This window comes from Gastrolobium bilobum, unplaced genomic scaffold (assembly GCF_033153095.1).
Source record: "Gastrolobium bilobum isolate Gb01-03AN ecotype WA unplaced genomic scaffold, APGP_CSIRO_Gbil_v1 utg43723, whole genome shotgun sequence".
In the NCBI taxonomy this organism is placed as follows: domain Eukaryota; kingdom Viridiplantae; phylum Streptophyta; class Magnoliopsida; order Fabales; family Fabaceae; genus Gastrolobium; species Gastrolobium bilobum.
In genome coordinates this window covers 9,243-22,585 of record NW_026899130.1, presented here as the reverse complement: position 1 = coordinate 22,585, position 13,343 = coordinate 9,243, and the positions used below count along the sequence as shown (strand labels likewise).

Genomic DNA, 13,343 nt, shown 5'->3' with positions numbered 1-13,343 from the left:
GCTGGAACCAGCTTTGTCATCTTGTCGGACCAATTTTGGTCAGTGTGCACTTTGACGAGTTCGAGCTCTCCACTTCCACCACATCCTGGATCCAGTGATACCTCACATCAATGTGTTTGGTGCGGGAGTGATAGGTCGAATTATTCGCAAGATGAATTGCGCTTTGATTGTCACATCCTAACTCGTACTTGTCTTGATCATGACCGAGTTCCATGAAGAACTTCTTCATCCACAGCATCTCTTTGCTTGCCTCAGTAGCGGCAATGTACTCAACCTCAGTTGTCGATAATGCAACACACTTTTGAAGTCTTGATTGCCAAGAGATAGCTCCTTCGACAAATCTCATCATGTATCCTGTCGTCGACTTTCTCAAGTCAGAATCTCCCCCTAAATCAGAATCTGAGTAGCCTTGCAACTCGGCCGTGCCTTCTCTAAATTGGAGGCATAAGTTGGTCGTACCTCGGAGGTACTTGAAGATCCACTTCACTGCTTCCCAGTACTCTTTATCGAGGTTTGCCAAATATTGGCTTACCATTCCAATAGCATATGCCAAGTCGGGTCTAGTGCAAACCATTACATACATCAAGCTTCCGACAGCGGATTGGTACGGGATCTTCAGCATCTCGTCTTTGTCTTCATCAGATCTCGGACATTGCTTCTGGTTCATCTTTATGTGTCCGGCTAGGGGTGCTCATTGTTTTGGCTTTGTCGATGCTGAATCTCTTCAGAATCTTCTCAATATACTTCTCTTGACTCAGCCACAGTAGCTTCTTTTGTCTATCTCGGATAATCTTGATTTCGAGCATCTGCTTTGCAGGGCCGAGGTCCTTCATTGCGAAGGACAAGCTCAACGCCTTCTTCAGGGCGGCTATCCTCGATTTGTCTTTCCCTACAATAAGTATGTCGTCAACATATAACAACAAAATCAAAAAATCTCTGGCCTCATACCTCTTCACAAATACGCAGTGGTTGGCCTCAGTCTTCTCAAACTTGTGATTAGTCATGAATGATTCAAACTTCTTATACCACTGCCGAGGTGATTGCTTTAAGCCATAGAGGCTCTTATTCAACCGACATACTAAGTCTTCTTGGTCTGGAGCTCAGAACCCCTCATGTTGCTCTATATATATTTCTTCTTCAAGGTCACCGTGAAGAAATGTCGTCTTCACATCCATTTGTTCTACCTCGAGGTCCATTGAAGCCGCCATGGCTAACACTATTCGGACCGAGGTCATTTTCACTACAGGAGAAAAGATCTCGTCGAAGTCTACTCCTTTCTTCTGATTGCAGCCTTTCACTACAATTCGGGCCTTAAATCTCGGCTTCTGCACGTTCTCTTCGTTCTTAATCTTGTAGACCCATTTATTTTTCAAAGCTCATCTTCCTTCAGGCAGATCGATCAGCTCATAAGTCTGATTTTCGTGCAGAGACTTCATCTCGTTTTGGATTTCCTTTTTCCATTCTTCTTTCTCTGAGCTCGTCACAGCCTCATCATAACTCCGAGGCTCACCGTCTTTAACAATAACGGTGCATTCATCATATGGGTACCTCGTAGAGGGTCTTCTTTATCGAGTAGGATATCTCAGCTGTTCTTCAGCTTGAGAACCCGGTTCATCATTCTCATTCCGGATCTCGTCATCAACTCGAACCTCAGTATCTTGGTCATCATCATCTTGTTGCTGGTCATCAATTTCTTCATTCTCTTGATTTTCTCCCCCTGCTTCAGCTCGAAGAGGAGGAATGAATTCTTCACGTCTGACAGTAACCCGGACTTTGGGCTTCAAGATGTCATGAATAGTCATATCTTCATAAAAAATCACATCTCGGCTTCTCACTATCTTCTTATTGATTGGATTCCAAAGTCGAAACCCGAACTCACATCTCAGCGAACCAAGGTAAATGCCTTATTTAGTCTTCGCATCGAGTTTTTCCCTTTCATCTTTAGGGATATGCACGAAAACTCGGCATCCAAATACATTCAGTTGATTGTAGGCCGCTTTCTGACCTGTCCAGACTTCTTCTGGAATTTCTTCTTCAAGTGGTCGTGATGGTGAGAGGTTGATCAAGTCAACAGCAATTCTGACTACTTCTCCCAGAATGATTTCGGTAACCTGACATTGGATAGCATGCTTCGTACCTTCTCTTCAATAGTTTGAATCATCCTCTCAGCCAGTCCATTCAACTGTGGAGTCTTGGGGGGCGTCTTCTCAAGTCGGATCCCGGCTGCTCTGCAGTATTCATCAAATGGGACGTAGTACTCACCACCATTATCAGATCTGACTACCTTCAATTTCTTGTTAGTCTTCCTTTCAACCATTGCATGGAATTCTTTAAAGAATTGGAGTGTCTGGTCTTTAGACTTCAACAAATATACCCACACTTTACGGGAATGATCATCAATGAATGAAACAAAAAACTGAGCTCCTCCAAGGGATCTCTCCGACATGGAGCAGGCATCAATATGGTTGAGGTCAAGAATATACCTGCATCGTCTGGGTTGATCCGATTTCACGAAAGAAAATCGGTGCTGCTTTCCAGCTAGGCAGTGCATGCAACTTTCCAACGTTTGGCCTTTCAACCTGGTCAGTAATCCTTTCTTGTTCAGGATTTGGAGCCTTTTCACGCTCATGTGGCCGAGGCGCTTGTGCCATATCTCCAAGCTAGGTCCATCTCAGACAGAATTGGCTTTTCCGTCATTAATCTTTCCTTGCATCACATACAAGGAGCCTTCCTTCTTACCTCGGGCAACAACCAAGTTTCCCTTGGCCAGCTTTCATCTAACACTACCGAAATAGTTCACTAACCTGACATCATCAAGCTTGCCTACCGAGATTAGGTTCAAACATATGTCAGGTAGATGCCTCACATCCTTCAACACAAGTCGGAACCCAACATCCGTGGTCAGGGTCACATCACCGACACCAACAATCTTGTTGGTCACCTGATTTCCCATCTTTATGACTCCAAAATTACCACCTCGGTAAGAGGAGAAAAAACCTTTGTGTGGAGTAACGTGGAAGGAGGCACTGGAATCAAAAATCCAGGTGCAGTCATCATATGCAACATTTAAATAATTATCCTTACCAAGGAGGAATATCTCGGCATCCGAGTTGGCAGCCACTGCAATGGTTCTTTTGTCTTCCCTCTTCTTGGGAATAATTTGATCCGGCTTCACAGAGTCGTTCTTCTCGTCATTCTGCACAGTCTAGCAGTCTAGCTTCTTATACCCTATCTTCCCACAATAGAAGCACTTCAACTCATATTTCGGCTTTGATCGGCCTCTGGACTTTCCTCGTCTGTCACGATCTCGACCCTGGCTCTTACTTCTACCTCAGGAGTCAGATTTTCCTCTGTTCTCAGCAACATTGGCCTCAAATGTGCTCGAAACACCTCATTCTCTTCTGCTGATTCTTCATTCAGGAGACTATCTGTTACGACATCCATCTTCAATTTTCCTTCTGGAGCCAAATTACTCAAAGTCACCACCAGAGTATCCCAGCTTTCTAGCAGCGAGCTCAACAGCAGCAAAGCCAGCATCTCGACATCAATTTTCATCTCGGCTTTAGACAACTGATTAACAATACCTTTTTAGGTGTTGAGGTGTTCAATCATGCTCATGTCATCCTTGTATTCGAGTTTCACAAGTCGGCGAACCAGGTGTGCTTTGTTCCTGGGAGTCTTCTTCTAAATCATGGACTCCAGCTTCGTCCACAACTCGTACACGCGTTCGTGAACTCGGACACGTGCTCAAAGAGGCTTTTGTCAATATATTTTCTGATCGTAGCTACCGTCTTACGACTCAGGATCTCTCACCCCTTATAGGTTTTGCCTGTCGGTCTCTTATCAAGGATAATGGGCTCATGTAAATCTTTACAGTAGAGATGATCTTCCATCATCGGTCTCCAATATGTGAAATTGTCTGCGGTCAGCTTGAACATATCTTTGTCATGGGTTATACCACTGGTCTCCATCTCGTCTCCCTCAGAATCCGTCAAACCCGGGCTCTGATACCACTGTTGGAAACTCGGATCCCTTAACTCGGCTCACAAGCCTTTTTGCGGAAGTCAGTCAACAAGATCCTGTATCTCGGATATCGGCAATATTACCTCGGCCTGAACTTCACAAGGTCGGGCAGCGCAGCGAAAAAAATGAAAAACACAAAGGAGAGAGAGAACACAAGCAAATTTTAACGCGGGAAAACTTTCTCCAATGAAGAAGTAAAAACTCACGGGACCTAGTCCAGTTCAAACATTCACTATGAAAATAATGGATACAAAGAATCAAAATTCACCAAAGTGGTGGTTAACTCAACCTCTCCAATAATGGTGATAATCAAACTTCTCTAGAGATGTTTCACTCAAACTCTCTCTAGAGATCTCTCAAATACAAAGCTCAAAGCTTTGCTCACAAATCTCTCAAATAATTTTCTCTCAAATAATTTTCTCTCAATCTTCTTACCTTGCCTCCACCCACAACTAATGAATATATATATGAGGTGGAATATAGGGTTTAGGGTTTTTAGAAAACCCCTTAATAGGCTTAGACTTAGCATTGAAGGAGGAAGACCAACAATGTATACAGTGACAACATAATAATAGAGAGAATAGGTATATAAACTTATAGATTTTACCTTTTATTTATAAGATTTACCGGTGGATAGTGGATTAGTATCTTAAATTGATATTTTCCTTTATTTGCATTTTCTCTTTGTGTTTTTCTTCTTTGAGCTTTCTAGAGTATAGGCCTCACACGCGTCATAAGAGTAAGTTATTCCAAAAACTATGCAAAACATTTTAGCAAAGAAAAATCAAGAATAAAATATAGGTAGACTCACCATTTAATAATAAAGTATAGTGACCCTTTGAAATTGCACCTACACGAAAAAATTAGAATACCTTTTGTTAAGCCAATAGTCTTGGAGTAATGGTGGAGCAAGGAAGGGACCAGTGAGAACGTTAGCTCCTCCCTTTAAATTTAAATAAATCTTTAGAAATGAATATTGTTTTTAAATATTTAGTCCTATATTTAATGTCCCTTTCATAATTTAAAGAAATCTTTAGTTGTAAATATTAACTTTATTTTTTTATATAAATAATTGTAACTTAAAAAAATATTTACATTACAATTTTGTCTCTTTTTAAAAATTTTCAAACTCTGCTTGAGAATTCATACGAAAAGAGAGCTCACGATCGGGGCCACACCGAACCTTACCAGGCAATTTGGAGAAAAAATCGCATTTGAGAATTGAAACTACAAATGAATGTGTTTTTCGGAGGAAAGGCTTCAACGTAAGAACAACTATAAATTATTATAAATTTAATCCGATATATCATATTAAAATATATTTATTTGAAATATCTTAACTTTATTTTCGGCAAAAAATTAAAATATTACTATTTTAATAAATAATTATAGATAGATGGTTGTTTAAAAACTATTTTCAAATCTGTAGCAGTCATTCACGTTCAAGAAGGGCTGGACAATTCACGTCCAAATGAGGCCTGAATGTCACGTCATTCCCGCCCAATATAGGCGTGAATAATCACGCCCCATGAAGGCGTGAATTACTTCATTTTTCTATCCCATTTGGGCGTGACTCAACCCCCTCTCCTGCCTTATCTAGGCGTGATTGGCATTTTGGCACCCACATTCCTTATATAAACACCTACTATCTCCACATTCTCATAACTCTTCTACATCATAACTTCTTAGTCTTCGATACAGTCTCACTTGCTTATGCTTACTCTGTTTTGTGTTTTTTATTAATATAGTTAAGAATGAGTTCACATTCTGATTTTGTTCGTGTTGTTTTATATTATAATGGTAGGAAAATGGAAGGTCGACGTGGTGTAATTTTTGAAGGCAAGAAAAGGCCAACACGTATCATGTGGAACTCAATAGTTAGCGAACTACATCAAAAAATTCATCAAAAATTAGCGCTTGAAGGTAAGCAATCTATCAATATGGTCACTGCAAGAATATGGTGTGAATCACAATACATTAGTATGCAAGTTGTTGACGATGAAGACGTAGAAATGGTAATTGGAGAATTTTTCAACCAGTCAAGGAAAGATTTTTTAGAGTTATACGTGGATATTGCTGAAGCAGAGGATGTTGCTTTACCAATGAGGTCAGTTGATTTCAATTTTGCACATAATGCATCATCATCTGCTGCTCCAGTTGTTAATCTGTCTGTCGAAGGAGAAAATGACCCTACCTGGGTTATGGAAGATTACGGTGATGATGACGATGATGAAAATATTGCAATGGAAGATCAACTTCTTGCTGAGGATGCTAGCGCTTCAGACAACGATGATGGATGTGGTATTGCTAAAACTCAAATCCTAGAATATAATGTTGTGGGGGAGTCTCATGTCCAGGAACATCATGACGTCGCGTCCACTCAGTTATCGCAAATTTCAAAAGGTCTGTCAGTAAACAATGAAATATACGTTTATATTCGCAGCTTTTTGTAAATTTGTTTTATTTCGTACATGCAGGTGACGATTTTGTTCTATTTTGGAAAGAAATTCCACACTACACATACATTGATTGGATCATCCGAGGGAACAAGATTCTTATAACGAGGGTTCAAGTTCAGACTCAGGTTCAATTAATGGTCCATGGATAATAGGTAACATTTAACAAGTTGTATGTTAAGCAAGAATTTGAATAAAAAAAAGAGGCGCATATGACAATCAAGAGAAACCTAATAAAAGAGCATCAAGAAGCGCTTGTCCTTGAGAGCACGCCTAATTTGGGCGTGAATTGTCCAGCCCTTTTTGGGCGTGAATGACTGCTACAGATTCAAAAATAATTATTAATTAGCCATCTATCTGTAATTATTTATTAAAATAGTAATATTTTAATTTTTTTTGCCTTTTTTTTCTTATCCCCACTTTTCATTTTTTAACTTTTTTAAATTCCCTTTCACCTAATTATACCTTTTTAATTTTTTTTAAAATTTTAAAAGAACCTACAAACTTAATAATGTAATTAAGAGTTAGATTATTTAACTACACTTTTTTTATGCTCGGAAATTTTTTTATATTAACAATAATGTTATTTACGCTTTATTTTTCAGATAATACATAGAGCCCGTTTCTTCGGCTTCTAGAAAAAATAATTTTTACCTCTTCCTTATTTTAGAAGTACTTTATACAAAAGTTAAAGCTATTTATATTTTTATAAAAATATTTAGCTTTTGAAAAAATATTTGACTTTTGACTTTTATTTTATTTTAAAAGTTAAAATTTTTAGCTTCTAAAAAAAAGTAGATTTTTGATTTTTTTTTTATAATTTCTGTTTTTTTAAAAGCAGACATCCAAACAAATTTAAAATGAAAAGTGCTTTCTTTTTTCTTAAAAAAATAGCTTTTAAAAAAAAAACCTATCCAACTAGCCTAGTACTTTATTTTACAAAATTAGATAAATATCCTTATGGGCAAAAAAATTAAAATATTATTATTTTAATAAATAATTACAAGTATTTACGGACCTATTGCACTCATTCACGCCCAAATTAGGCGTGACTATTCACGCCTAAGTTAGGCGTGACTCAGTAGGCATTCACGTCTAATTTAGGCGTGACTCGTCTGAAGTTAACACGTAGCACAAAAAAGTCAACTTACTTAACCGTAAAACTTTGTAAGACCATAACTTTTGACTAAATTATCCGAATCAGGTAATTTTTTTTTTGATTCCACATAAATTTTTGAGATCTTCGCAATGACACCTCATTTGACATATTTTATCTCTCACAAACACAGTTCGAATTTGCAACGATGGTATTATAATAGCGTTTAAACCTAAAAGTCTCAGAGTTCTTTTCGAATTAACAACAAACAAAGTTTCTTTTTAAAAATCTTGAAATTGTAAAAATTATTACAAAAAACAAACATCTAACTTTGTTAGTGTTGGGAAATAAAAACTTAAATAACTTCGTTCACAAAGATAATAACTTTGTTTGCGATTTATATTAAATAAAAAATAAACAAATTATTATTAATAAGGAAAAGAAAATAAATATTTGATTTGTAATTTAAACTCAAAAATTAATCTGAAAAATCTGTATTAATAAATGAAATAATTAAATAAATATTCTAAATCTCTAAGGAAGAAAGATTTTATTTTCCAAAACCATTCAAAGACTATAAGCTTCCAACGAATTCATCCATAAAGACCCAGCCATTGTTTCGTATTTGAGACGTTTCGAAACTTCAGAAGGATGTAACTTATATAAAAGTCATAAAAAAAGTTATATATTTTTTAATTAATTTTTATTATATTTTTGTATTTTACAATTTGATATGACTCTCGATACGAAAAATTGGTCGAACCATACATAATACATATTGCGATTCAATAATCTTGTACAGTATTTTTTTCAAACATTTGGTAGAAAGTATTTATTGTAATATGACATTAAGTATCCTTATTTATAGATTGACTAATCCACTTTGGTGCTATCTTTAATTTTAGAATACGACTTAAAAGATAAAGTCTAAATTCACAGTGATAAGAACACAGCCATAGGACAGTGATATAAAGGTTCTAGTAGGCAGAAGATTGTCTTTGACTATTTGATGTTGATTCGAAAAGAACTCAAAGGCTTCTGGGTTTAAACACTTATATAGTACTATTGTTGCAAATTCGAACCTTGTTTGTGAGAGATAAAATATGTCAAATGCGGTGTCATTGCGTAGATCTCGAAAAAGTTATGTAAAATAAAAAAAATTACCTGATTCGAATATCCGATTAAAAAATTATAGTCTTCTGAAGTTTACGATTAAACTGTTAACTTTATGTGTCACGTTTCATGTCTAAATTAGGCGTTCACGCCTAACTTAAGTGTGAATAGTCACGCCTAATTTAAATGTGGATGAGTACAATAAATTCACAAATAATTTCAAAATATTTATATATTAATAATTATTTATTAAAATAGCAATATTTTAATTTTTTTTTTCTCATCTTTACGGTTTACGCAGTTCTCTCTCTTTTACTCAGACAAACTCCTCTGTATAACACTACACTCTGCTCTTCCTTCCGCCAGAAGGGTATGTCACTGTTCTCACAACATAAACACGGTAATTTGAATCCTCCTTTTTGCCACAAAATCCTTCATTGATTCTAAAATCTTTGTATGAATCTCAATACCATGTTGAAAGCGTTTCTCCGTCAAAAAGGTTTTGGTATCTCTAGATTATCAACAACCCTAAAATTTGCCCCTCTTTTGCCGCACTCGCTGTTCCCATTTTCTCTCAAAATCTGCAGCACGAGCGCTTCAGATCAACACTCATTTGCGGTGTCCTACCTCATCAACAATTGTGGGTTCTCACCAGAATCTGCTCTCAAAGCTTCCAAGCGTGTTCGTTTCAAGACCTCACATAAACCCGATTCAGTTCTCACCTTCTTCAGAAACCACGGTTTCTCAGACTCAGTTATATACAATATCATCAAAAGAGAACCGTGGCTCCTTTCATGCAATACCAACGAAAGGGTTTTGCCAAAGTTTCGATTTTTACTCTCCAAAGGCGCGTCTACCTCTGACATTGTTCTCATTGTGACAAAGAACCCCAGATTCCTACAATTAAGCTTTGAGAATTGTATAATCCCAGCATATAATTTGGTAAATAGATTCCTTCTATCTGATGAAAAGACCATTGCTTCTATAATTTATTGTCCTTCTTTGCTTTATAGCAATATTCCAGCCCTTAATATCAAATTATTCGTTGATTATGGTGTGGCCAGTTGCAACATTTTCAGAATCCTTCGTCAGAATCCTCATATAATCTGCAGAAGTGATTTGCTGAAGACGGTGCAGGAATTGACAAACCTGGGATTTGATCCTTCCAAAACACACTTTGGTGTTGCACTGATTGCCAAAAGATCTATAAGCAAATCCCAGTGGAATGATAAAATTGATACCTACAAGAGCTGGGGGTGGTCTGAAGAAACAGTTTTGGAAGCATTTAGGAGGCAGCCCAACTGTATGTTAATATCCAATGATAAAATCAATAGGGTGATGAGATTTTGGGTTAATCATTTAGGTTGGAGTAGTTCTTACTTGGTCAAAGGACCTGGGATTTTTGGCTATAGTTTGGAGAATAGGGTTATTCCAAGAGCTTCGGTTGTCCAGTATCTTCTATCCAAAGGTTTGAGAAGCGAGAGTGCCAGCTTACTTACACCTTTTTTTGTTTCTGAGAAGTTGTTCTTGCAAAAATTTGTTGAATGCTTTGGGGAGGAGGAAACTTCGCAGCTATTAAAGCTATATCTGAGAAAGATGAAGGATGAGGGCCAAAAGTTTGGGGAATTTTTTTAAAAGGAATCTTTTCATCTATGAAATCTGTATGAGGATAGTTGAATCTGAATCTATCTTAGTGGCATGTAGTGTTCAGAAAAAATTATGCTATTAAATCAATGGTTGGTTTAATTTATTGAACCCTATCAAATTGTTTCTGTATTCCTTCAAAATTATTGTCTTGCACTGTCTAGACCAGGATTGAAACTTGGTATTTTCTTGTTTTCTATTATAGTCACAGTTATATCAATGATACAAATACCTGATGCGTGGTTAGGCTTAAAATGTTAAATGTCCAAATGGTCAGGCGTTTGGTTAAGGCTTGGTTTTGTGTTTATGCTACTGGGAGCTCCTCCATTTCTTTATGTCTATCACATGTTAACCTTCTTGTTTTGTAATTTCTTTTAACTTATGGCCAAATTGCTTGGAGCTGATTGATATATATGTTTAAATACATCAAGAAATTATGTTTGCATGAAGGAGTAGAAGAAAAAAACAAGATATGGGAAATGTATTTTTCATTTTAAAAGACACAATTTTGTGTCATTTCATATTAAATGATATTATTTTTGTGCATAATTGATGTTTTTTTCATTTTCTTTTCTCCATTAAATTGTGAAGATAAAAAAAGTGGAGTAGAGATAATATAAAAAATTATCAATTATGCATCACAAAATTGTATCCTTTAAAATGATAAATAACTTTTCCTTAAAAATATAGGCCTATAACTTCTCCTATCACAAAAGAAGTTATAAGTTTCTAGCAAAAGAAGTTATAAGCTTTTAGTAGAGAGAAAAAGTGATGGGTGAGTCCCACTCGTGTAGAACAAAAAGTTGGTATGCAAAATGAACTATATGAGAAGAGACTTCTCTTATAACAGGAGCAGACTTTTTCCATATATATATATATATATATATATATATATATATATATATATATATAACATGAACATTATTTAACAAAAATAATAGTAATATAATCATTACCATATCAGAAATATCAAGAATTATTTTTTATATTAAAAATATTAGTTTTTATCTCAAAAAGATTCTCTTAAAAAAATATATTACAGGATTATTTTATTTTAACTTTCAACGCCAAACAACTGTAAATTTAAGGATTAAGAATTTTAATTAAAATACAGGTCCTCCCACATAGGGGTGTAAATGGACTAGGCCGGTCTACAAAGGCATACGACCTAGCCTATATTAGGTCAGACTTGGCCTATTATAAATAGTAAAATAGAACAGGCCTAGACTTTTAAAAAAACCTATTTAGAAAACAGGCCATAGCTTTTTTTGTACATGTCGGGCCTACAAGGCCGGCCTATATCATATTATTTATTTAAAATATAATAAATAAAATTATTATTTTAATAATTTTGAATAATAAAATAATATTATTTTAGTTATTCTTTTAATTATTGAATGTTAAATAGGCTTAAACACGTTAACAGGCCTAGGCCAAGACTTTTATTTTTTAAATACAAATCAGGTCAGACTTATAATTTAGGGTCTACACAGGTTAATAGGCCAGGCCATACCCAATGTTTTTCACACAGGCCTGGCCTATTTAAGCCAAAGCCAAAGCCCAGCCTAGCCTAGCCTATTTACACTCCTACTCCCAACAAACAAACTTTTAATCACCTCGACTATGGTTTATATATTCTTTTTTTTTTTTTAATTTAATCAAAACATTAATACGTTATTTTTAACATGACTAACTATTAATAATTGAATAAAAGCTGCGACTTTTAAATGGGCCTGTATGTCTGTTGATTTTAACAGGATATGGGCCTGGGCCCAGCCCATGTAAAACCCTAGCTTGAATTCCTTTATAATGATCACACACAATTCACAGTCATACACAATCATAGACTTCTCTTTCTGAAAATATTGAGTCTGCGTTTTGCGGTGAGATCTTTGGTTTTTGAAACTCATACTAGTTAAAGAGCAAGATCAGCTTCTTGATTGAACCTTGTTGAATCTACGGTTCAATCAATCATCTTTACAATCTTGCGATATCAAAATTTTGCAGTGTCACTCGCCTGAACTTGATTTTTCTCTGATATTTCAGGCCCGTTATCACTGCAACATCTCTCTCTCTTTTTTTTCAATATGTTTTGTTTATTTATTATTATACTATCTCTCAATGTTCAATCTGATATTCGTTTTTTTTTTTATTAACATGATTTGTTAAAATTGGTATCTTCCTTGTTGAGCAAACGCACTCTGTCCCAAAACCGTGTTTGGCACGAATGTTTTGAGGCAATTTCTTCGTTTGCGATAGTAATGGAGTTCTACAAACCAATGGTTGTGGAAATTTCGTTCCAGCTAACTCGCCCTATTTGGATTTCTGATATTTTCGGGCACATTGTTGGAATACAAATTGTCTCAATAATGTTTAACCCTAGAAGTTTGATCTGCTTTCTGGAATATTAATTTATTATTTATTCATGATACAAAATCGAGATGAGATAATGATTGCTGAAATAAGAATTTTGTTATTTATTGTGTTAAATGTAAAGTTTATTTTTTTTGTTGATAATCCTGAATGCATCCGCAAGATGAATGCCCTATTCCACAATCTGGGATGGGGGGTATTTGAATAATAATGACACTAAACTACTTAGATGAAGTGACTAAATTTGTGGAAAGCTTCTATACTAGACTTTTGCACTGTAATTGAGATTCTGCGGAAGTTGCAGAATGCAAAATTTACCTATAGTACGCTGCTTCCCCATAAGCTGGGCAAAAATGATCCATGATCTATCTTATTTTGGTGATGGCGATTCAAGTGGGATAATTATACAGTTGCCGTGATAACATAGCCCTTTATTCCCTTACTGTAAAGGAAGTTTTCATGGTATTTAAACACAGCTTGGATCTAGAACTTGAGCTTTGTTCTTGAAAATTTTTAAAGGAATTCATGCAATATAAATCTCTTAAGGCTAAAACCTTTCAGTTTTTAATATCTTCTGTTTTGTAGTGCTTACTGAACTTTTTTCAATTATTTATTTTTCGATTTTCTTATCTCAGTAA

The 13,343-nt window shown here is 35.7% G+C and overlaps 1 protein-coding gene across 1 annotated transcript; it reads left to right on the top strand.

Annotated features, from left to right (window-relative positions):
• Nucleotides 1-9,159: 9,159 nt before the first annotated feature.
• On the top strand, nt 9,160-10,323 carry LOC133287523 (uncharacterized). The gene has a single exon (XM_061485152.1). The coding sequence runs from the start codon at nt 9,160-9,162 to the stop codon at nt 10,321-10,323; it is 1,164 nt and encodes a 387-aa protein (XP_061341136.1).
• The last annotated feature ends 3,020 nt before the right edge of the window (nt 10,324-13,343 follow it).